Below are 25,646 nucleotides of genomic sequence, written 5' to 3'. Positions count from 1 at the left end.
TTGGAAATGTTATCCCGTGGGTAGTTTTACTCTTTGACTGATTATTCATTTTCACAATGATTACAATAACTGTTTATTATATATGATGGTGTATGGACTGTACTTACATGGCTTTATCAAGTCTTGTGATCCCTCAAAGCAGCTTACATAATACAAGTCTTTCACATCCTTTCATACAGAGCGGTGCAGCTTGCTCTTTAGGAACTATCATTCATACACCATTTGCCATGCGAGCAACTCAGGGTTAAGTATCTTTCCCAAGGACACATCAACATGTTGACTGCACGGGCTGGGGTCGAACGCCACAACTACTTGTAGTCACAGTCGTCCTATTTTTATCAGTGATAAAATAGGATTGAAAACAGGATTGCATTATAAAAAATGTACATCAACTGGGTTCGAAATAGCATGTTACTATAATATGTTCTAATTATTATTTATTACATGCAGCAATAACCTCTCGACTACTTACTAGTTATTATTATTATTATTATCTGTCACTGAGTATAAGAAGAGGATTGTAAAATTAAAGAGATGTAGAAACTGTATAAAAGAAAGATAGCTTGTAGCGATGAAAGCACGTTAACTTATGTCGTTATTGATTCAAACGTTAATAATGCTGTTTAGTGCTGCTAATAAGTACAATTGTGCTTAGAATAATGCAGCATAATTATTCATAATTGTACTCCCCATTGTTCTGCAGTGCAAAGTGGAGCACGGAGGTGGACAAGAGAAGAGAAGCACAACAACAGCGTGAAAAGCTGCACACTGATTATTTCTTCAAGCACCATAAGAATCGAAGAAAGGGTGACCTTTATTGACAGTCTCTTGAGTTTTCCATTGGTTACAGCAATGTGATATTTATTCCTCTAACAAACACACATTGTAGTAATTATACGGCTGGATGTTGGGGTTTATGTGACGATCTAAACATCATGTTAGGGAGTACAGCTCTGCTTGATTTCTCAAACAGACGAGGGCCATGGAGGGTTATCTTTTTCGTTCTCTGTACAACACAGCATCCACATGTATAACACGAGACAGATAAATAAATAAAGTCTAAACAAATGAATCCCTTCCTTTTACCTTGTGGATTTCCTCAGACTTTCAAACCCAAAGAGCGATTTCTGAATGAACCTTCCCTCGAATGAAGGATTTAAGATAGAATATGTGTAATGTTATCTGACCAAGGATGAAGGACACAGATATATCAGCGCAGATATTTTGGTCTGGCAATGGAAACATTTGATCATATTATTCTGATAATGAAGTTATAGCTGACACATTATTGATCGATAATATGATTGACATTAAATGCAGGAGAGAGAGGAGAAAAAGAGGAAGAAGAAGGAGGGGGAGGAAGAAAAGGCAGAGAATAAGGAGGAGGAGGAGAAAAGGAGAAGAAAAAGAAGGACGAGGATGATGAGAAGAAGAAGGAGGCTGAGAAAGAGGAGAAGAAGTAAGAAGAGGAGGAAGAAAAGGAGAAGAAAAAGGACATGGATGATTAGAAGGAGGATGAGAAGAGGAAGGAGGAGGAGGAAAAGAAGGACGAGGATGATGAGAAGAAGGAGGACGAGGAAGAGAAGGAGGAGGACAAGGAGGAGAAAAATGACGAGAATAAGGAGGAGGAAGAAAAGGAGAAGAAAAAGAAGGACGATGATGATGAGAAAAAGGAGGTTGAGAAAGAGGAGAAGAAGTAAGAGGATGAGAAGAAAAAGGACAAGGATGATTAGAAGAAGGAGGAGGAGGAGGAGGAGAAGAGGTAGGAGGAGGAGGAAAAGAAGGACGAGGATGATGCGAAGAGGAAGGAGGACGAGCAAGAGGAAGAGAAGGAGGATGAGAAGAGGAAGAAAAGGAAGGAGGTGGAGAAAAAGATGAAGAAGAGGGACGAGGATGAGAAAGAGAGGGAGGAGGAGGAAGAGCAGAAGAATAACAGGAAGAAGGAGGAGGAGGATGGTTTTCAGAAGCGAACAATAGGATAAGCACTTTGCAGAACCGGTAAAAAATAACTTTTGGAAGTTTGGTTAACAACAGTGATGTCACTTAGGCTTTCAGTCAGAGCTCTGAAATATGTTATCGTTCTCCCACCTTAAGGTGTGCCAACGTTATTACTTCATGATCAGAACTGCACTCATTAGTCCTTACAGTATTCATGGGTTTCATGTGACGTCACACATGAATCGCAGCGCCATCTTGACGACCGTTGGCGAATGTTAATTATTAGCCTAGCTTCTAGCTTTCACTTAGCCTGGCTGGCTAGGTCAGTTAAAAGCACCAGGCAACTTAATAGCATAGTAATAAGACCATAGTACGTAAACACTTATCTTACCTTTCCTATGATTACGAACATGTTCTTAATCTTCACATGATAAATCCGCGGGTCGTGTTCCCATCCTGATCGAAAATAAAGGTACGTCTCAGTGCTTTTGAACGCCTTCAGAGACTCCCTGCTGTAAGGCGACGGGTAGTGTACCAGGTAAATGAAAATGTCGCCGAAACAAACGTTTGGCAAATATTCAGCGGACAAAAGCGGGGTTAGTATGCCATTTGGCAGAACATATGGATCCAATTCTAAAATACTTGTTTTTGTCACGTAACGCTGCTTCTCCTCCGCGGAGAGATGAGTTTGGCTAGCCATTTCCCACTCGAACCATTAGAAGGCGCTTAGCACTCGATGCTCTGCACGGTCCTAAAGATGGCGGCAGGACACTAAAGTCACGTGACTGAAACCCATGAATAGGCACTAACGAAACATTTAATACAAAAACAAGCTTTGGTTTCACATCTCAATCCAGCTGATCGAGCTCGGATTTTCTTATTGACGGCAGATTTAACCTGATAAAAAGACTCAATTAAATTTAGAAAAGACTGAAAGTTTACAACTGTATGAAGTGAAATTAAATCCTAATTTTACTTTGATTAAAATTCATAAAAGACTGTACATTTACAGTGCTTAAGAGAAGGTCAGTGTGGAAGACATGTAACTTGAAGGCGTAAAATCACAACCAGGGAGGGTGATAATAAAAACAGAAGCTCGTAACAGTCATATTCAACAGAAGGTGCAATTACTCTAAAAATATAAACTCAACAATCATTTCTAAAGTTCATCTTCAAGCGGCCTGAGCCATGTCAGCTACCACCATAAATATGTAACAAACCTTAAAAACCGACATGCACATAATGTGTAAGTCAAAGTTGCGGCAGTGCGGATCTAAACTCCAGAGGAGATTCACTGCTTCTGCACTTCATTCTTCACCCTGCAGGCCACGGCTGTGATCAGAGCGGCCCCCTTCCCACTCCCATCCTCCGACTTGTGGAAGGTCACCTGGCACTGCGGGGCCAAATCCTGCAGCGTCTCCTGCATGATGCTGGAGAAACTTCAATGAGAGAGGAGAGAGAATTACAAAAATATTAGTCATGAGCAAGAACAACATACTCTGTACGTAAAAATCACAATATGAAATATGTAGGTGTTCATCCGGGGGGTCTATAAATAGTAGAATAAATTAATAAGATAAAGAGGTTGAAAATAAAGCATGTGTTCTTCAGTAACAACAATTACAGCTCTTAATTAAGAGACCACTCCACATTTTTCTTAAATCTTTATCTCTACATGTATGGTGGGGCATTGTGTCTGTTGAATAGTTTATAGAATATAATACAAAAAAAACACCTATGAATAATAAAACAAGAGAAAATGATAATGCGGTGTGGTCTCTTAATTTTCCGGGGCTGTATGTACACATATAATTTAAAGTAAATCCTTTCCTGGAGGACAACACACAGCTAATAATGCACAAAATAAACATATATACATTTTTAGCAGTCATTGGTTAACAGTCCTATATGTAATGCCACTGTTTTATGGTTTGCTTTTTCGTGTGCTAGATACTAGGGAGGTATTTTTTTTCACAGTCTGTGAGGTCCAGCAGTGGCTCAGTCAGTAAGGGCTTGTACTGGGAATTGTAGGATTCAAGTCCCGGAACAGATTTAAAATATGTGTGAGTGTGGACTGGTACTTGGAGGGCAAGAGTGCCATGGTGCCCTTGAGCAAAGGTGAGATTTATAATACACTCTTTTAGTTTTGAATGAAAAACAGACACTACATTATTGTCGTATTCTGCTTGAATGCTAGGGGAGTTTTATGGGATATTTTTTCCGGAGCTGTATCTACCTATGTTGCATTGCTGCAGCAGCCTGGGATTTCAGAATTCCATTGCCAAAACTACTCTGTAGCTTTTTTACATATGAATTCAATCTTGAATGGTAAACTTAACAATATCGTCACAATATCACGGTCAAAAATATTGTTGGATTTCCTTCAAAATCGCACAGGCCTACTTGTGAGGCTCAAGGTTTAACTCGAGTCTTTAAACATGCTCCTTACTGAGGGTGCGTCTTATAAAGCGTTCCGTCCACTCCCACGGTGATAGAGAGCTGGTTCAGGTTGCGGTTCTGCCGGATTTTGTCGACCACGGCGGCTAACCCGGCCCCGCAGAGCTGCGCTGCCCGGCGGGAAACCACGCTGCACACCTCCTTCACCAACACGCTGTCGTCGCAGGTGGAGATGGTGAGGCCCAGGTGCTGCAGGATGGAGCGCACCTGACGCATGGCCAGGCGGTCGCTGCAGGGGTCAGAGAGTCACGGTTATACACGTGAGAAAGATACATACATTTATTCGCTTCAAATTGCTTTTATGAAGACAGAAACACTAAAAGAAAATGTTGTTTTGCAATATTCAGAACTTTCAGGTTGAGAGTGTCAAAGCTGCAGTAACACTTTATAATAAACATCATTAATAAATGACAAATTCATAGTTATGTTTTACACTTTTGTAGCTGCGATTTTACCATCATATAATGATGATAATCATAATTAATTGTATTTATAAAGCACCTTTCATTGCTTAAAAGCTATCTCCAAGTGCTACAAGGGGATAAAAAAAAGAGAACTGGTGGAGTCGTGGTAGAAGGCGCACTTTCAGAAGTACATTAGTTTTAAGAGAGGCCATTTCCGAGCTGGCACATAAGCTTCAAATAGACGTCTTTCATAGCTGATTCATACAGAAATTACAGTGCAATGATTTTCTTTCTTTTTTGAGATCTTATGGGCCAATGTGCAGTCAGGTAACCTTGCATAAGGCACTTAAGACTCTGCAGGGTAGCTCCACGGTCTTCGGTGTATAAATGTATGTGTGAGATTTGTGGTATTTTAAAATGATAGAAAGGCGCTTTATAAACTAAGTCCATTAACCAGGATGCTGCACACTTTCAGCTACGACATGCACTCTAAATGGAGGAATCGTTTTTTTAAAGAACGCAATTGAAGTGCCCCAGGGTAAAAGCGGCAGCTACATGTAACTGAAACAATCCAATATGGATGTGTTCGTGCTTCCATGTCCTTGGCATTGCTTTGACTGAAACATTTTTATTTTTCTAAGTAAATATTGGAATTTTAAAGGGAATTATGATGATTTTGGTATCTGATCTAAAGGCCTTAAAATATTTTTCTGCTAAACGAATAGTAAAAGTATAGGCATTAGGCCAAAACAAGTAGTATAATGTCAGCAACGCCGAGGTTCTCTTGCTCTCTTCTTGATATTGAAAGAGAGCTATTGTGCTTTTTGGCGGTTTCCCTTTCCTATACTGTAGTGTGTTATATAGGTTTTTGTGCATGTAAATGGTCTGCAAAGGCTGAAATCCCTCTGTTCCTTCCATAGGGAATTTCTCTCTGGGGTGGCAGTGGTCTAGTCTGTATGGACTTGGGCTTGGGACTGAAGGGTTGCCGGTTCACGTCCCGATCGGAACAAGAAAGACGGAGTATGGACTGATACTGGAGAGGAGCCAGAAGGGGCCACTGCTGAGGTGCTCTTGAGCAAGGAACCGAACCCCAAACTGCTCCCTGGTGCCTCTCCGCTCTGGATCCTCTCGATGCAGATGTATACTTTAACTGTGTGCGTGTGTGAAACAACTCAGATTTTTGGGGGACTAATAAAGGTCCATCTTCTTCTTCTTCTCCCACACATCAGCGTCATATCTGGACACAACTAAGCCCAATCACAAACAAAGGCCTGCCTTGTCATAAGTCTGTTTGCCTTTGCATGGGAAGACAGGAGGGAGAGGAGAGACGGGGACAAATAAATGAAACCCCAATCAGCTCTAACATCTGCGAATATTTGACCAAACTGATCTCATCGGGCAGCTTCGGCACATCACTGAAGCCCAATTTTTGTTTGGTTTATTGTTTGATTCAACTGCTAAGTCTCATACGAGCTGCAGAAAGCCTTGCTCTGTACACACTGAGTAATACTCACCTTTCAATCTGTGCCAGGAACTTGGTCTCGAAAATGCCGCGGGTCTTGAGGCGCTCTGACAGCTTTCCTCTGAACAGCAAGCCCTTAGCGGTGAAATCAATGAGCACGTTCCTCACTATCTCCCCCAGGTACATGCCACTGATCATCTTCTCATACCTTTAGAAAGAACACACAAACAGCCACACATTGGTAACATTTATTTTGACATCATTTACAATTTCTATCAAACAATAAACCTTTATTTTAATGTACTTGTCCGAAACTCTGTTCCAACTTGATGTTCATGTTTGAGAGCTCAGAGAGGAAACAGACACATACTGGCAGCCCTGTTGTGAAAGATGTTGTTTTAATTTGAATATATTACCAGGAGGTGTAACAGGGGCCGCAATCAGAGAGTCCAGACGAAGAAAAACTTTGGATTAAAAACAAGCAGCTGCTCTTATTTATAATAATATGCTTCTTAATTCCATCAATCAATGCACAGGGAGCAAAAAAGACACACTGTCTGCAAGGCCACTTAAGGTGGAATACATAATCAAAAGCTGCAATCCTGGCCAATAATATCATCCCCTCTAATGAGTGTATTCTCTGCCATGACTTAATGACAGGCAGTGTGGAATCCTGAGAAGCCAGCGTTGTTGGGAAGGGAAATAAATGAGTAACACTTTAAATATGCTGCAAGGTGCAGATTAAGTCCCTATTTTGTATTGGTTTTACTTTCCTGAAAATGATGAAATCATATCCTATCCACCATCAATCAGATGTTTTACATAGCCACATATCACAAATTAAACACTCGTATCTGGGAGCCAAACAGGGTCTACAGTACAGGGCACCATGTGTCCTTATACCCCCGCAGCGTAAAGAAATCCTACAATTAACGGGGAGAAAAGGACAGAAATCTCAGGGGGATTAACAGAGGAGGGACCTCTCTTCGGGGAAAAAAACAGACGTGCAATTGGCCGTGTGTGTAGAGATTCAAAGATCATAGCAAATGTTAGAAAAGATAAAGTGCATATAAATATATAAATGATTTAGGTTGCTTGGGTCGGAAGCGGTAGCAGCTGATCCAGTCCCAGGGTCTATTCTAACTTATTTCTCTGCACAAGTAATCCTCTGCTCTTTGTGTGTGTGTGTGTGTGTGTGTGTGTGTGTGTGTGTGTATGTGTGTGTGTGTGTGTGTGTGTGTGTGTGTGTGTGTGTGTGTGTGTGTGTGTGTGTGTGTGTGTGTGTGTGTGTGTGTGTGTGTGTTGAAGATTAATGCATGATTTGTCTCGCCTTTACAAAGACCACGATGAAACTATCATTAGACTGAACGCCGGTGCACCCGTCAACGTTCTGCTGCTGGTTTATAAAGCATTGAATTATGAACCATCCAGAACTCTCAGGTCTTCTGGGACGGGTCAACTTTCTGTCCCCAGACTTCGAACTAAACAAGGAGAAGCAGCGTTCAGTTATTATGCTCCCAATATCTGGAACAAACTCCCAGAACCCTGCAGGGCCGCTGCAACTCTTACTACTTTGAAATCCAGGCTGAAAACATTTCTTTTTGCCGCTGCTTTTAATTGAACTGTTCTGATCTAACTCTGCACTGTGACTTTTATTCATGTATTTTATACCTGTTATTTTATAATCTTTGCTCTTAAATGACTGTTTTTAAATGCCTTTGTGTAATGTGTTTCTGCTGCACTATTTCTAAATGCTCTTAATGTCTTTTATTTCTGTAAAGCACTTTGAATTGCCTTGTGTTGAAAGGTGCTATATAAATAAACTTACCTTGTCTTGAAATAAAAAGTAAATAAAACAATTGAACTCAAAGACATACCTATGAATAATCAAACCAGGAAAGGGGTTATGCTGCAGTGGTCTCTTAATTTTTCCGGAGCTGTATATGATGCCAGTTGCCATAGGGACAGAGGCAGAGAGTCTATAAGCTTACAGGGAATCAGAGGGTTTCTTTATGTCTTCTGGGTTTGGACCCAGTTAATTCTGGATATTGCTTCCCTTTGATTCCCTGGACACACTGTGCAGTTAGAATAATGCACAGTGTGCCTCTGTGTCTTTGCAAATAAATCAGACTTTGAAAATGAAAGGTCTGGAAAAACCTCTCTGTAGTTAGAGCAGCAGAGTGACCCTGTTGTGCTGTGTCCAGAGTGAGCATATACAGGTGATACAATTACCTCACATAGAACACCAGTGCGCAACTACCCATAAAATGCACGTACACTTTATGTTGTACATTTAAAATTGATCTTGTTGTTTGTCCACTACTTAAAGGGACCTTGGACAGCATACTGAACCACAATTGACCAGAGAGCTATGCCTATATCCATTTACTACTTAGCTTTCCCCGGGCGCTGCACAATAGCTGCCCACTGCTCCTAGTACTAGGATGGGTTAAATGCAGAGGACCAATTTCACTGTGTGTGCTCTGCTGTGTGCATGTATGTGACAATAAAGAGGGTTTCATCCTCCGATTCTATCTATTCATATAGAGCCAATGTGGACATACAATCCATGAAGATTAAACGCTCACTCACCGGAAAACCCAACTGTTTCAACGGCACCTTAGCCATAAGGGTTTGAAAAGCTAGACGAATTGTGTATTATAAAAGACAATGAGTTAGACAAAAAAAATAAGCATTATGAGCATTTTTAAAGATTGATCAAGAGATAGCACTGTTAGCTTTGTTACCACAACGATGTTAGATTAGTGTCCCTAACTTTAATACAGATATATGGTGTTTGTATATCCAGAAATGTAAATGTTATTTCTTGTGTTCATCACTGTGGAAGTATCTTGGGATTAGCTAGGGAGCAAAGGGTTTGTTTATCATGTGCTATTTGTTGTTGGGAAATGGATTTTGTATAGCTGTATATAGATTGAATCAATGACACGCTTGTTATTCCACAAACGAAAGGTTTGGTTTTCACAGTAAGAAAGGCGATTTAATATGTCCGAAATGAACCATTCAATACCTCTGTTTCCCGGGATAGTTTGAGGAATCGTCGACCATGTGATCAAACGCGGTGCAGAAGTCGTCAAGTTCCCCATTGTCACCGAATGCTCCCCACTCCATGTTCACACACATACGGCCGTCATTACCCTCCACTCGTCCGATGTTCTGCATTTCCTCCATGTAGCAGGCATTTGTCCCTGTGCCTGAGATCAAGACAGGGGGGAAAGGTATAAGTGCAGTCATGAAAGAAAAACAAAGAGCTTCATTCAAAAGTAAAAATACAACAACAAACTTTCAGTGAAATGAATTTAATGAAGGTAAATAGCAGCCAGAAATAAACATGAATATTTGAAATGACACGTTTTATGCAAATATATAACTATGGCAGGTTTTACTTGTGAGTTAAGCTGAATTAGTTTTCTAGGGTATGTGTACATTTTGAAAAGCATTGTGTAAAATGTGAGCCAGTGGTAATCATGATGGCAGTAGACACATTAAAGAGGACATATTCTGCTCATTTTCAGGTTAATATTTAGATTTTTTGCCTCTCCTGGGACATGTCCCCCTGCTTTAACGTTCAAAAAGCTCTTTATTTTCCTCATACTGCCTGTGCTGCAGTCTAAAACCAGGCTCCAGTCTGCTCTGATTGAAGTTAAAGGGTCTAATGGAGGAGTTTCATGAAGGGGAGGTGGAGTGTGTGGGAGAGAAACCTTGGGATTTTAGCCCTTGCAGACCATTAACATGCACAAAAACCCTACAGAAAAGGGAAAACCCCTAAAAGCACAACAGGGCCTCTTTAATATTTTATTTCCTCTACAAAAACGTGATGTTCTCTTACTTGATTGCTTCTGGCAATCCGCCAAAATTAGTTTTGAAACAGTGGCATGTTTGGATATTTGCATAAATCTAATATTGTGCATCCCTAATTATAAAGTATAAAAATGTCACGAAGAGACAGAGACTGCCTCCAGCAAAGAAAAGGTGAGTGGGTTGGTTGGTTTGTGGGGGTAAACAGACTTACCTACGATGAGTCCCACCTCACATTGGGGGTCCTCATAGCTGCAGGTCATCATGGTTCCCACTGTGTCGTTAACCACCGCCACAAAGTTCAAGTCAAATTCCTGGAAGGATTAGCAAGTATATTTATAAAGCTCATCTTATTTTTCTGGATTTGTAAGAGCAGCACAACTTCATCAGTAAATATAACCTGGAGCCAGTTGTGGGTATTACAAACTTCAATCTGAATTCATTTGAAGTTACACGTCCCTTTGTAAACTATCATCCATCTACTCATCCCTCCGCGGCACAGCACTAAGCGCCTTTGTGCCTGTATCCATCAGGCTGCACAACCGAGGGCTAACCCTGTAACTTGTTAAAAGTAACCAGGACATCAAACCTGCACTGTTTGTACAAGACTTTAACCTGCTCTCATACCTCATGTTAATTTATTCAACAATCCAAATATGTATACATGTTCATTTAAATGAACAATGTTTACCCGTCATATCTTGTTTTAACAGTCACCATATGATTCTATTTTTAAACCGAGAAAAAACCACGTTAAAAATCAGTGTTCCCCCTTTGTTCTTCTTGATGACTGAAGCTCCAGACATCCGATGACTATAATCCCTCAACCTTTTAAAACAGAGTTAAAAAACTACCACAATCTTAATGGTTAATGGTCAAAATGTGGCTTGAAACTGGGTAAAAAGCTTATGGCCAACAACCCTGACGTATGTACAAAGGGGATATGCCGCCATTACAGGAGACCAGATTCAACATTTAAAGATTTCTGGGTCACAATTGTTGAAAGCACAAAATATAACATACATAACGTCTAGTATTTTCTGCCTTTCAATGCAGAAATGTTACATATAATAGGCTAAGAATATCACTTATAACTATTATTGTTACGTGTGCCATAACAACGGGATATACTCCATATAAACACCATTAATTAAAGACTTAGTGACTATATACCTAAGATAAAAGGGGAATAAGGAGGAAGAATGAAGGAGATACGGGAGCTGTTTGTAAGACACTTTATACATTATATTCTTCAAGTGTCATAACACTCACCGGCTACAGACTCTGACAATGTGATTTTGAAGCATTTACTGACCCGTCTGCGGCGAACCGCATCTTTTAGAAGTGTGATGACATCTTGTCCTTCACAGCCGCTTGCTTTGAAGCCCTTTGTCCACTTCAGAAGAATTCCCTGGAAAAAATGACAAAAGTGATGTTGTGACAGGAGTCGTTATTGCAGCGATTTAAAAGATGACACGTTCTGGGGTCAAGTTAGAAATGTGTCCATCTATCAAAAGCAACTTGCATCAATCAATACAGGACAATTTCCTTAGGAGCAATTTGGGGTGAAGGTTCATGCCCAGGAACACAATGACATGCTGAGTGCAGCGGGACTGGAACCTGCTCTCCCCTGATACGGAGACCAGCGCACTATCCCACGGCGCCACAGCCTCACATTTGCACTGTATCTTTTTTTTCCTGTAGGAAAAGTCAAGCCTCTCTTTCTGTAGTCTCCTTAAACCTGTAACACTTGAAACATATTGTTCTGAGGAAACGTAAAGCTTCCGTCTTTAAAGAACAGTGCTGTTTTTAACTCAACTTTTCCTCATGTGGGGAAAACCAAGAAGAAACAATTAAAGGCGATAATGTACAGTTTGTTATTTGAAGTTCCTTGATTGAATTTACAGAACAATTACTCCATCGTGCTATATACCAATATCGTCATATTATCACTCCTACCACCGGTGGAGAATAAAAATAGAACATTTCCAGAGATCTTTGTTTCTGATCAACCTTCGCAAAGTGAGTTAACTACAGTTATCAACACCTTCTTCAGCTGCACAATTAAAAGCAAAGATTATAAAAGCAACTGAATTTTCTTTCACTCCATAAAAGGGACTAATATGTAAAGACAATACCTCACAACAGAAACTCGTTTTATCCTTTCAGGGTTTATGCTCCTCCAAAACTCAGGTAGCATTGGTTTGAGTTCAACTGAGAACAAACCCTTCTTGGAGTTAATGGTCCTCTATCCTGCTGTTTTTCCAACAATAAATTGTAGATCTCAGATAAATACAAGACATGTTTGGCTCGTAAAACCAAACAGATCATGCATTGTAGCATGCCATAAACCCCTCTGTTTCAGCCCGGTTTCACGAGTGCTGATTCTGTGTCTGTAGCTTTAAATGATAATGAGCTGCTGCTGGCCACGCCCCTCTGAGAGATGATTGGATTACAAAGACACGATGGCGCTTCAGGAGGAGATTCAGGTGATAAGGTGGGCGGGTGGTTTTGGCTAATGGTTGCACAATTCCCCAAAACATTGATGCATAAATCTGATCATAGAATTTTCAGACAGGTTTTTATATACAGTGGGGCAAAAAAGTATTTAGTGAGCCACCAATTGTGCAAGTTCTCCCATTTAAAAAAGATGAGAGAGGCCTGTAATTATTTATTATCATAGGTACACTTCAACTATGAGAGACAAAATGAGAAAAAGAAATCCAGGAAATCACATTGTAGGATTTTTAATGAATTAATTGGTAAATTCCTCTGTAAAATAAGTATTTGGTCACCTACAAACAAGCAAGATTTCTGGCTCTCACAGACCTGTAACTTCTTCTTTAAGAGGCTCCTCTGTCCTCCACTCGTTACCTGTATTAATGGCACCTTTTTGAACTCGTTATCAGTATAAAAGACACCTGTCCACAACCTCAAACAGTCATACTCCAAACTCCACTATGGCCAAGACCAAAGAGCTGTCAAAGGAGACCAGAGACAAAATTGTAGACCTGCACCAGGCTGGGAAAACTGAATCTGCAATAGGTAAGCAGCTTGGTGTGAAGAAATCAACTGTGGGAGCAATTATTAGAAAATGGAAGACATACAAGACCACTGCTAATCCCCCTCGATCTGGGGCTCCACGCAAGATCTCACCCCGTGGGTCAAAATGATCAAGAATGGTGAGCAAAAATCCCAGAACCACACGGGGGGACCTAGTGAATGACCTGCAGAGAGCTGGGACCAAAGTAACAGAGGCTACCATCAGTAACACACTACGCCGCCAGGGACTTAAATCCTGCAGTTCCAGACGTGTCCCCCTGCTTAAGCCAGTACATGTCCAGGCCCGTCTGAAGTTTGCTAGAGGGCATTTGGATGATCCAGAAGAGGATTGGGAGAATGTCATATGGTCAGATGAAACCAAATAGAACTTTTTGGTAAAAACTCAACTCGTCGTGTTTGGAGGAGAAAGAATGCAGAGTTGCATCCAAAGAACACCATACCTACTGTGAAGCATGGGGGTGGAAACATCATGCTTTGGGGCTGTTTTTCTGCAAAGGGACCAGGACGACTGATCCGTGGAAAGGAAAGAATGAATGGGGCCATGTATCGTGAGATTTTGAGTGAAAACCTCCTTCCATCAGCAAGGGCACTGAAGATGAAGCGTGGCTGGGTCTTTCAGCATGACAATGATCCCAAACACACCGCCAGGGCAACGAAGAAGTGGCTTCGTAAGAAGCATTTCAAGGTCCTGGAGTGGCCTAGCCAGTCTCCAGATCTCAACCCCATAGAAAATCTTTGGAGGGAGTTGAAAGTCTGTGTTGCCCAGCGACAGCCCCAAAACATCACTGCTTTAGAGGAGATCTGCATGGAGGAATGGGCCAAAATACCAGCAACAGTGTGTGGAAACCTTGTGAAGACTTACAGAAAATGTTTGACCTCTGTCTTTGCCAACAAAGGGTATATAACAAAGTATTGAGATGAACTTTTGTTATTGACCAAATACTTATTTTCCACAATCATTTGAAAATAAATTCATTAAAAGTCCTACAATGTGATTTCCTGGATTTCTTTTTCTCCTTCTGTCTCTCATAGTTGAGGTATACCTAAGATGAAAATTACAGGCCTCTCTCATCTTTTTAAATGGGAGAACTTGCACAATTGGTGGCTGACTAAATACTTTTTTGCCCCACTGTAAATGGACCAGGACAAAAAGAGAGAATATTATTTCTTGAGAGCTTCCGAATCTCTTAACACAGATGGGACAATTTTTTGATGTATAAAAGAAAAAGTGGATTTAGCACAATAGGGGACCTTTCAGTTCTGCTTAATGTTTTCAACCAGGAAAAACCAAAGGAGCCCGCACTCACAAGACCCACACACATACATTTGTTTGTATGAAACCATGTTCGAGTCTTATTTTAGACATAAGACATGGAAGAGGGGGTTATTCATGTTTAAGTGCATGATGCGGGCAGAGCTTCTCATCGTCATCATCAGCTGAACAATCCAACCTGAAACTATCTCTTGTGCATTATATTGGACATGTACTGTAATTCCATCTCGGTCCAACCACCTTCCCCATCCCACTGCACTCTGATTGGCTGATTCACCTGAAGCATCTCGGTGCATTTTGGAATGCGTGCTGTCTTCATAGAAAAGTTTTATACTGAGGTAAGTAATGGGGTTTTGCTTAGGCCATAATACAAAAAGAAGATGGGCTGGGTGATATGAAGTATATCAAATATCACAACATCTTCAATCAAACACTTCAATATCAATATTCTAAGTAAGTACGTTAAAGACAAATAATACAAATTAAATCCCCCTTTATTGTAATGTATCCTTTATAACCAGGATTAGACAACACATATAAAGATGTAAAGACTTAAAACAATATGGATTTATTGCCGTGCCCTATGCTGTTCTAATTAAGACAAAAGATCTGGGAGAAATCAACATATTGATACCATTTAATTCATCGTGTTTTTGTCTTACATTTCTAATGAAAAATAAACCAAATGTTACCTGATCTATTTTTGACTGAAAACAGGGGAAGGAGAATGTAAATCCCAGAGGTAGGGATGCTCCACTCATGCCCATGTACTCCAGAAAGTCGGCGATGCAGTCGACAATGTGGCTGAAAAGCTGAAGCAAAAGAGGCAGAAAATGAAACAAGAATTACTGTAGTTACATAAGTTATTAAAAAAACTGCACACAAAGTACATACAAAAAGCAGAATGGCACTCAGACATCCGTCAAGGCCAATGATGCATTCACATGCTCCTCGGATTGTCACATCTCCCGAACAGGGAAGTAATTCTTCCAACTTAAGTGTGTTCATAAACTCTGAGTCGTAAAAGGCAACAACGTGGGTTTCATCTAACGTTTAAACCACACCTAATAATCAGTTTTAGAGTTATTGTTGAAAGGAATTTTCTGCGTTGGGAATTCAGTTTTCCAATTATTTCAACTCCACATGAATGGAGCAGAAATGCCCAATCGTGAAATTTTAACAAAAGTGAAACAACTTTAATGCGTCTGTGAAAATGATTCTGATTTGCCCTGAAATAACTTGGTTCGGCTCTGACTAATGCAACACCATTTCACCAGACACTCCTTGGCCTCCTCCCACTGTTGTGCATCAGCCAAAGCTCTTATGTGTTGCTTGTAATAATGCATTGAGACATAGATCCGTTAAATTGAGGTATTTATGACACCCTTTATTTCCAAGGTTTTAACTATAAGATGATTAAACTTCACAAACATGGCAGAAGTTTCTCAGTGTAACCATCCATCCATCCGTCTTCTCGCGGAGGTAACAGCTCCAGCAGAGAGCCCCAAACTTCTCTTTCCCTGGCCACATCAGCCAGCTCTGACTGGGGGATTCCAAGACGCTCCCAGGCCAGCGAAGAGATGTAATCCCTCCTCCAAAAGATCTCGTTCTTTCGGTCGTGACCCTCAGTGTAACCACTTGTGTGAAATACTAAAAGTACTTTAGGGATGTCTTACCTCTTCCCCGGTGCCCTGCATGGTCTCCTGGGGGATGCTGTAGATCTTGTGATGCATATCCACATTGTGACCTTTTCCACCCCTCAGTCGCACCAGAAGCACCCGGAAGCTGGAGCCCCCCAGGTCAAGAGCCAAGAAGTCCCCATGCTCTGATGAGGACAATAGCGATGAGAATCACAGACACAAAGATAACAGCATTATGCAAAATGTTAAACTGAATAACAAGTCAAGTGGTCTGTTTTCCTCTTAAGGGGAGACACTTCAGGTTAATAAGATAAAATGTTTAACACATTATTAATATGAAACACTTTTGTTTGGTGATTTATGTTTTAATATCCAAATAAGGCATTCTGTAAAAATATGTGGACATTTAATACTTTTCTAGAACAAAACTCTGAACGATGCAGCCAGGTTTAAAGTTCTTGTTTCATGTCTAAGATGAGATGAGAAATACTTTAATAATCGACTGAGGAATTATTTGTTGCAGCGGCATAAAACATTACAAGGCATTTCACATAATTCGAAATGAAAAAGAAGCAATAAACAATTCTAACATCTCAGAAAAGAAATAGAACTAAAACAAACCGGCATTAGAGAAAAGATTACACAGTTGACTATGAAGATAAATAATCTATAAACTGTCAGAAGTAAAAGCTATTGAAGGTAACGAAATATAAAGCAGGATATTAGATACATAATAGTGCAATGAATGGAATATTGAATAAAATACAACGTCAAATGGAAGGTCATTGGCTTCTACAGAGGGATTTTGATATCTTCATAAATCAGAGAAATATTGTCAGCAGTCAAAAAACAAAAATTAAATCATGATTTTCTGTATGCTATCCCAACAAAACCTCTCTGTAAAAAGCTTCCGAATAGATAAGAATGAAAGTAGGATGTTTTAGTGTATTTAAGTGCTACCGAAGTGGAGTTTTCTGGTCAGAGAGTATGAGAAAAATAGTCATCGTTTTGACGTCTGAAATATTCCTTTGCGTCAGCCCGTAAAACAGCCTCTGTGATATCTCAACAAAACCTCTCTGTACAACGTTTCAGAAAATAGATAATGATATAGTATAATGATATACATAAGAACGCAACTGGGAAGTTTTGTGTATGTGCTACTGAAGTGGAGATTTCTGAAAAGATACGCATTATAAAATTCATCTTGTTTGACTTTGCAGGTCAATAGGGTAAAACTAAAATCAAACAGACAGAAATCTCCATGAAACTTCCCCAGCTGATTACTTACGTTAAGACAGTATTCATTTGTATGACTAGTCTCCTTCAATCTACAAATGAAGGGTTAACTTAGGCAACATTTACCTAATAATTGACACAAACATTCTATCTAGTGTAATCAGTTGCTAAAATTAACTAGTTGTATTGTGTATAAAAGGTGCATGAAGAAACTATCCTTTTTGTAAGTGTTGAGCCTTTAAAGCTCTACACCATACTTTACAGGAGCAGGTACATCCACATGAGGACGACTAACAGAATAACTTGTGGGGTAAAAAAAGAGGTGACCTTTCTCTAGAGCTACCTGTTCCATCTGGAGTGTCTCTAACGTAGGAGGGCAGCATCTTGACGCTGGATTGCTCGTGGGTTTGCTTTGACAGGCCACGTTCCATCTCCTCGCTCATTCGCTTCTTCACCTCCAGCAGCTGCTCTCGGCTCACACGCAGGGTGTCGAGGGTGCGCTGGCGCTCGGCGTGTTGAGCGGCGAGACGGTAGGCGACCGCCGTAACCATGGCTGCACCCTTCCCGCTGCCACACTGCGACTGCAGGAAACGCACATCGCAGTCCGGCACCAGTCGCCGTACCATCTTGTGGAGCCTCCTGGAAAACCTGAGGAAAAGGAGATACATTTTGTTCAATTTTCTGATTTATACTGTGCGTTTACTCCTTGAGATGCATAAGAAGAGCTCATTACAAGCAGAGGAAGTTGAGTTAGGAATATAATACCTTACTTAAACCTACAGTGTGTGAGAGGATGTTATGAGCCCACGATATGGTTTGTGAAAATAGGAACGATGGTGTGGAACTAACTTCAAGTGATTTAATCGAGGTGTGCACTAATAAGTGCTTTACTGCTGGTTCTGCAGTGAACATCTATGGGTTCCTGTCTGGCTGTCCTCTCTCTGTAAGGAAATTAATTATATTAGAATTACTGCCTTGCAGTTGTAGGCCTGTGCTGATGAGTAAAGTTGCAGTTCTCATCCCTGCCTGTTCATTATTTTCTCATTTAATTCTATTAGAGACTTGTGTGAAATTGTCACAACTAGCATAGCATGGCCAAAGACATGTTCAGTGAGGTCACAGTGACCATTAACCACTATGTCTTATCAGTTTGTCCTTGAAGCTTTTGCCATATTGCATTACTGTGATATCGCAATCACATAAAAAGGTCAAAAGTAACGCAAACCAAATGCATACTGGGTTTGTTTGGTTTATTGTCAGCTGAATATCAGTTGCACAGCTGATAGTCGTTCACTGATGATGTTATATATAACTCTAATAAACACAGCCTCATACGCTCATCACAGGCTTGACGCTTTGAGATCTCGTCAGCATTTCTGGGAATCAAAGAACTAAAAAGTCTCAGATCTTGCACAATGAAAAACACTCATCAATTGAAATGGTCTGCTTTTAGAGCACTTCATATGTTAAAAAGCATATTGTGTACCCATGCATTCTCCTGTGAAGTTCAACTCGAAAGAGGAATACGGGTAGCTCATTTAAATACAGGCGGTTTAATAAATACAGTTTAGAAATTAGTCGGAAAGATACCGATACAACAAACAGCTCTTTATTAAAAATAGATTGGTCTAAAAGATGTATAATGCAGATGATAGTACAGATCAAATATGTGAAATGTTAGATACAAATAATACAATATATTAAAAATACATACATTTCAACAAAGTGTGGAAAAGGATCAGACTTTTAGGTCTTTATCCATCTTTTAATTGCCCACTGATTGTTTTTTCTATTAACCAAGACTAATACAGAGTTATCACATGTATTAGACAGACTTTGACTTAGTGTTGGTTGTGATTTCAGTTTCTGTATAAAGTATATTTATTGAAGTATCGCTCAAGAATACCAACGAGGGAAAGCTTTGCCACATTAGCTACAGGAGATCTAAATGAACATAAATATAAACATCTGCCTTTGTTAGTAGGAGCAATGCAGTTCAGGGACATGCTCAAACAGAACAGTGGTGTGCACACTAACGTCAACAATGTGAATTCACAGCTATTGTATTCAACGTGACTGTGGGTACTTCTCACTTCTCTTATTTGTCATTTCCTCGCTCGTCGCTCCTCTGTCTCACCGGAGGTTGATTTGTGTGCGCCATCGTAAGGAGCGTTCCATGGCGCTTATTTGTGCCGGAGGACCGAGGTTCGAGGAGCAAAGAGCGATAACCAAGGAACCACCAGACCATCCTCCGATGAAATCCTCAGCCACTCGCCCCCGCCCCCGCAGTCACAGTTTTGTGACCCTTCGTTTGTGTTTGTAGGTGTTCATTTTATCTGCATGTAAATGAAAGGTTGTATTCCATGGAGGAGGGCCTCATGCTTTGAACCGCCACTCAAAAATGACTTCATATTAGTTTGTTCTTTGTTTGCCATTAAAGTGGCCACTAGATTTTCAACTATATCAAGCTGATAAGCAATCACTCCTCTATTGAATACTGAAATCCCTTGTATGTGCTCCATGGTATCAGTGTGTGTGTGTGTGTGTGTGTGTGTGTGTGTGTGTGTGTGTGTGTGTGTGTGTGTGTGTGTGTGTGTGTGTGTGTGAGAAAGAGAGTTCAGGATCACTCACTCTGAATGGTTCTTGTAAACAGAGCCGTCCACTCCAATAGTGGTACGCAGCTTCTCCGCGGCTTTGTTGTCCCGGATCTGCCGCAGCACGGCCACCAGAGCAGAAGCACACAGGTGGGCGGCCCGGGTCGATACGATCTCACACACCCGCTGCGTGGCTATGCAGTCCTCCACAGACGGGTTCAGACCCAGGCCCCGGAGCACCTCCTCCGCACGTTCCACACCTTCCTCATCCCTGCAGGGAAGGCAAGGCGAGTTTATTTCCACAGCAGACAATTCAAAGTGCTTTAAAAACAACATTGAAAGCGTTAAGACAAAAGGCAGCGACAGTTTGCAGACTTGGTCCACTTTAAACTCTGATAAACTGCACATATTTAGAGTCATTTTTCAGATTCTTGTTGTACATTTATAGCATATTTCTATTTCTTTTAACCAGTTATTTTGAAGTGTTGAAATGCTTTTTAATAATAGTTTTGAGGTAAGCCTTAAATGGCGTATTATATTCAAACATAAGGCAACAATTAAATAAGATAAGACAGAATAATAAAGCAAAAAATATGAGCAATATGAAATGAAACCTGCCTGGAGTGGTCTCACCTGTCTCTATGTATTGCATTAGGATGGTGGACAAAAGCAAAGTCATCGCATTGGTTTGAATTAATTGAGCTGTAAATAGAAAACATGACGCCTTGATCTCTCCCTGATTAAAAAGGGTTGAAAGTGTTTATTAATCTGACACACTGTTGTTGCTGCTGCAGTGTTTTCAGGAGAGAGTGTGTGTGTGAGTGTGTGTGTGTGTGTGTGCATTTATATCCGTCTTTATGACCGTTTTGTTTACTTCATGAACAATAAATGTGTCTTTATGAAAAATAAAGTTGACTTGACATTGAACAGATGTTGTTATTTGCTGTAGCGTTACTAAATTAAAATGAAGCAGATGTGTTTCTCCTCGAGGGAATTAAGATTGCTGCCTAGGCAGTGTGATAAACTGTACATCAGCGGTTCCCAACCTGTTTCGAGTGGCCCGCCAAATCATTTGCAAAACATTATCTATGTTTTTATATTTATTTTTTAACATAATGGGTTTTTTTAAAGTTGATGGTAGGAACTTTCCCGCGGTACCACATTGATAATGCACCTGATTGGTCGGTTTTGGTAAAAAAACAGAACATCCACAGCTAAAACTATCCAAGTGTATAAGTAAGGGATAAGGTGCAGTGAGGCGGTCCTTATGGGGAAAAGAACACCCGACAGGCTGATCAGGGAGCCCGACGCAAAGCGATCTCTTGCTCCTGGCTGAGCCGACATGCTGCATTTACAGCATTTCTTTTAGGCCTAGTAATTTAATGCACTTCTTTTGGCAATGTTTGGGTTTTTTCTGCACCATAGTATGTGTGATTTACCTCACTACATCTAATGCGTGTAACATATGTGCAATTGTTATGTATAAGAATGCAGTTCTCAATTTCTGAATGAAATCGTTATTAATTTGCCTACTGCAGACAGTACCTCACTTTTCAGTTTCTGTTTGGTACTGAAGGGCAGCTCCTTCTCTAAATGAAATAAAAAGTCATTTGAAAATGTATTTACCCTCCGTATTGTTTATGGTTGAATGTGGGCCGAGAAATTTCTTTTAATTCTGAAGTGGGCCCTGAGTCGAAAAAGGTTGGGAACCGCTGCTGTACATCAATCTCCTTCATTTGCATAAGCTGATTCTCGGTCCCTATCTCTGCTCACTCTGGGGAAAGTGTGGACAGACTTCTTATTTTAATGTCAGTTAGATCCCGTCTCCTGCTGCAGGTGTCTCATTACAGAGAGTTCACCACCGCAGCAACAGGAGCGCATCATATATCGATAGGAAGTAGATAGATAGATAGAATCGGAGGATGAAACCCTCTTTATTTGTCACATGCATGCACACAGCAGAGCACACACAGTGAAATTAGTCCTCTGCATTTAACCCATCCTAGTACTAGGAGCAGTGGGCAGCTATTGTGCAGCGCCCGGGGAGCAATGGGGAGGGGGGATTGGAGGTGTCCGGTGCCTTGCTCAAGGGCACCACAGCAGGGCCTAGGAGGTGAACTGGGACCTCTCCAAGTAGCAGTCCACTTTCCATATTTCAAGTCTGTTCGGGGACTTGAACCGGCGACCCTACGATTCCCAGTCCAAGCCCCTACTGACTGAGCCACTGCTGGACAAGTTTATAAGTACTGTCAACAAATCTGATTTAGAAAATGTTCATATAATCATAATGATGATTTCAGTCAAATGAACCTTTGTTTGTTGTTTGTTTGTTGCTGTATAGGCATGTGAATTATACTCTAAATACAAGTGCAGGGAAGTGGAGAGAGCATGTGCAACTATAACTGTACAAAACTCAACGACTTATAGTGTGTGTTATTAACATGAAAAGTGTTTTATAAGTTAGTTTACGACACCGTTACTTAAAACATAAGACTTCAAATGTAATAGAAACGTATTTTTTCAGCCTCTTTTTGCCCTGGCATACAAGTCGAAAGGGAGAGAAAGCATGAAATGAGCATGATTTAAAGCCAGTGTTTACCAAGTCAACCAACACACGTGATACCGCGTGTTGAGCACTCCCAGGCGATAAGATGTTCAGTCCAAGTTAAACGAACGATGTGACCTTGAAGACGCTTAACCTCATCTTTAGTTCTGAGTTGCAAGCTTTTCACACGTGAGTTTTTAAATGTGAGAATTGAATGCCCATCAACGCAACGAGTGCAGCCCCAGTGACCTCTCCGCTGTGTGTCTGTCATTCCCTCGAGCTACACGTGTAGACGTAGCAAAGACTGTTTATAAATGTTTTCTACTTCATTCCTATATGTCCTTTCGGCTCAGTGTGAGAGTCTCCTGCATTTCGATGTCATGTAGAGTATGATGAAATGATTCCCAGCGGCAGAGCAAATAGAGCAAAAAGAAACAAGTAATATGCAATTCAAGCAAAAACTGGAAAGACCTCAACATTTCATTTCAATTCAAAACTTGAATCTGGACATCCTAATTTCTGGGAGGACATTATATTTATGCTTATAAATAAATCTAACTTTCTCTCTCACACACACACACACACACACACACACGTACTTGTCAGTGTCAATGCCGTAGATGAAGCTGGTGCTGAAGCTCCCTGTGGTGAGGAGCTTTGCTGAAGTCTTGCCCTGGAACAGCAGCTTTTCTTTGGTCATCTTCACCAGGATGAGACGCACCACTTCCCCCATGTACAGGCCACTGATCATCTTCTCAAACCTGCACAGCAACACAAGGAAAAGAAGCTGAATACTTATATTACTTACATTTCCATCCCTTATTTTCTTCTATGGACTAGCAGGCTATATCAGGAGAATCATGTCCGAGCACCTAGCTCTGAGTTGGCTCGGAAAGGCCCGGGCTGAAGGGGGCTTGCAGCTTTATTCATTAAGTTTGAATGCTTTGTTTTGAAGTCACAAATATTTGCACCTCAACTTTTAACTGAGCTGCGCATCTATACACTTTTTTACTGGAATCTGCAACAACAAAAAAACAGGGCTGATAAAACCATGTCCATCTTGAAACCATTTCCATAATTAATACTTTTTATTTAAACACAAAGCATGTGGCGGCAGCTCTCTCTTCAGATGTGGATCTGCATATTGTAAGAATCAGATTATTACATATTACATTTCATTACATGGTGCATGAAATTGCATGAGAACTAATATATATCGCCTTTAAGAGATGGAAATAGAAAAGTCATTTCTCAGGAAACACTGATAGGAGTCATTCAGCTCATTAAACCAAGACACAGAGGGTGGAAACTATTCTGCTCTACTAAATATACATCGGCAAAACCTGATTATAGACATGCTGGATATTTAAATATGAATGAATCCTTATATATATATACATTTACATACATATAAAAAGGGGAGTTCTCCTCAGGGTATCCACATTAAAGTATTTTAAGGCAACTACACTTAAAGGGGCTGTATCGTTTCCCTTTCCTGTAGAGGGTAACATAGGTTTTAGTGCATGTAAATGGTCCGTGAAGGCTAAAATCCCAAATTTCCCCTCCAGAGGGAGTTTCTCTCCCACACACTCCCCCACTGCCTGAAAGTCCTCAATTGGACTCCTTTGTTTTCTTCCGTAACATAATGACATCACTATGTCACACTTGGGCTTCTATTGGCTAACACATTATACGTGATAGGCTAAGGGGCGGGACATCTTTTAGCGATAATCACAGCAGACTGGGCTCTGGTTTCAGACAGAGGGTGAAAGGGGTGCTGCAGCACAGGCAGTATGAGAAAAATAAAGAGCTTTCTGAACATTCAAGCATGGAGACATGTCCCAGGAGAGACGCTACATACAAATATGACCCTTGAAATGAGCAGAATGTCATTTTAATACTAAATATATCAAATGAAAGTCATACAGACTGGATATATAGAATTCAAACTACTTAGTAAAACATGATGAGTGTCAGTCTGTAATTGATTTAAGTAAAGTCACTACTGATGGATGTTTCATGAAGTAGAAAATCAGATAAGCTCAGAGACACTCACAGCTGGTTGCCAGGGTTCAAAGATCCTGCATCTATATCCCGATCCACGTTGGTGCGCAGGTCCTCCAGGGCGCCATCGTCTCCAAAAGCGCCCCACTCTGTGTTGACACACATGCGGCCCTCGTCACCATCCAGGAGATCCAGGTTCCTCATCTGCTCCATGTAGCAGGCATTGGTGCCGGTTCCTGGAGGGAAGGAGAGTTTAACTTTACAAAGAAGACCAGGAAGGACAACATTGTACTGCAGTTCAGTCATGTTTGAATCAAAAATAAAACCGTTATCACTCTATCCCTTAAAGGCCATGAAAACGAATAATAAGGGCTGGGTATTAGCACTGATCTCCCAAATTGATACCCAACATCTCAATTTGATTTTCAATTTAATGGAGGGGTATTTAAGATGGCAATACTGCTTTGAGTGAATAAATGGGATCTATAGTAAGTAAGCATAACATGACGTAAGTGGCTTGATGCTTTTATTTTTAGCATGCTTCATATTTTCTCTCTGGTTATAGTGAACTCAATATGTTATACGACAACACTAAAACAATCTAATGCACTGTACAATCCTCTTTTTGTTCTGCTTGTGCCTTCACCTGTGGCTACCTTACTGCTATGAAATGGTATGTAAAGTTGTATTGGTTTTCATTTGCATTTGTAGTAACATAGGCATCCAAGTTGCATGATATTTACATTGAATGTGTCAGAAAGACTGTCCAGGGACAACAGATGGAAAACATAACTCAGAAATGGTTATTAATGTGCATTTGTCCCTGTCAAATAAACGTATAAATAAACCTATTTTCCCTTCTTAATGGTAGAAATAGTATGGCCTCGAGTGGCCAATTGCCTAAATATATAAATACTATTGTATGCAAGGTACTGTTAATGTATGTGAATTCATATGTATAAGCACTGGACTGTATGTATACAGGGCCTCTAATCCGTTGGGTCAAAAAGATATATTCATCATTTAATAAGAGCAATCAGGGAGCTAAATGAGCCTTAGAAATGACAAGATGAGACCCTTTATCCACCATAAAGATATCAGGCAGTCTAGGATAGCTATATATACACGTGTGTACTTTGAGGACCACAGCTACAACAGAACACTCTGTGGGAGAGAAGGAAAAGTGTAACTCAAGATGACAATTTGGCACC

At 40.5% G+C, this 25,646-nt stretch overlaps 1 protein-coding gene across 1 annotated transcript in view; it reads right to left on the bottom strand.

Moving 5' to 3' along the window:
* Positions 1-796: 796 nt before the first annotated feature.
* Positions 797-25,646, bottom strand: part of hk2 (hexokinase 2) — a 34,501-nt gene continuing 9,651 nt past the window's right edge. Inside the window, exons 7-18 of the mRNA XM_063897314.1 lie at positions 24,488-24,671; positions 23,031-23,192; positions 19,924-20,157; positions 17,636-17,940; positions 16,093-16,241; positions 15,109-15,228; positions 11,396-11,491; positions 10,295-10,394; positions 9,293-9,476; positions 6,314-6,469; positions 4,388-4,624; positions 797-3,377 (exon numbers count right to left, since the gene is read on the bottom strand). Of these exons, the coding sequence (XP_063753384.1) occupies positions 3,230-3,377; positions 4,388-4,624; positions 6,314-6,469; positions 9,293-9,476; positions 10,295-10,394; positions 11,396-11,491; positions 15,109-15,228; positions 16,093-16,241; positions 17,636-17,940; positions 19,924-20,157; positions 23,031-23,192; positions 24,488-24,671 (2,075 nt within the window). The 3' untranslated portion in view covers positions 797-3,229. The remainder of the gene's footprint in view (positions 3,378-4,387; positions 4,625-6,313; positions 6,470-9,292; positions 9,477-10,294; positions 10,395-11,395; positions 11,492-15,108; positions 15,229-16,092; positions 16,242-17,635; positions 17,941-19,923; positions 20,158-23,030; positions 23,193-24,487; positions 24,672-25,646) is intronic.

Source organism: Eleginops maclovinus, chromosome 12 (assembly GCF_036324505.1).
Source record: "Eleginops maclovinus isolate JMC-PN-2008 ecotype Puerto Natales chromosome 12, JC_Emac_rtc_rv5, whole genome shotgun sequence".
Taxonomy (NCBI): Eukaryota; Metazoa; Chordata; class Actinopteri; order Perciformes; family Eleginopidae; genus Eleginops; species Eleginops maclovinus.
Note: the sequence above shows the minus strand (reverse complement) of the source record. Positions and strands in the feature narration are given on the sequence as shown.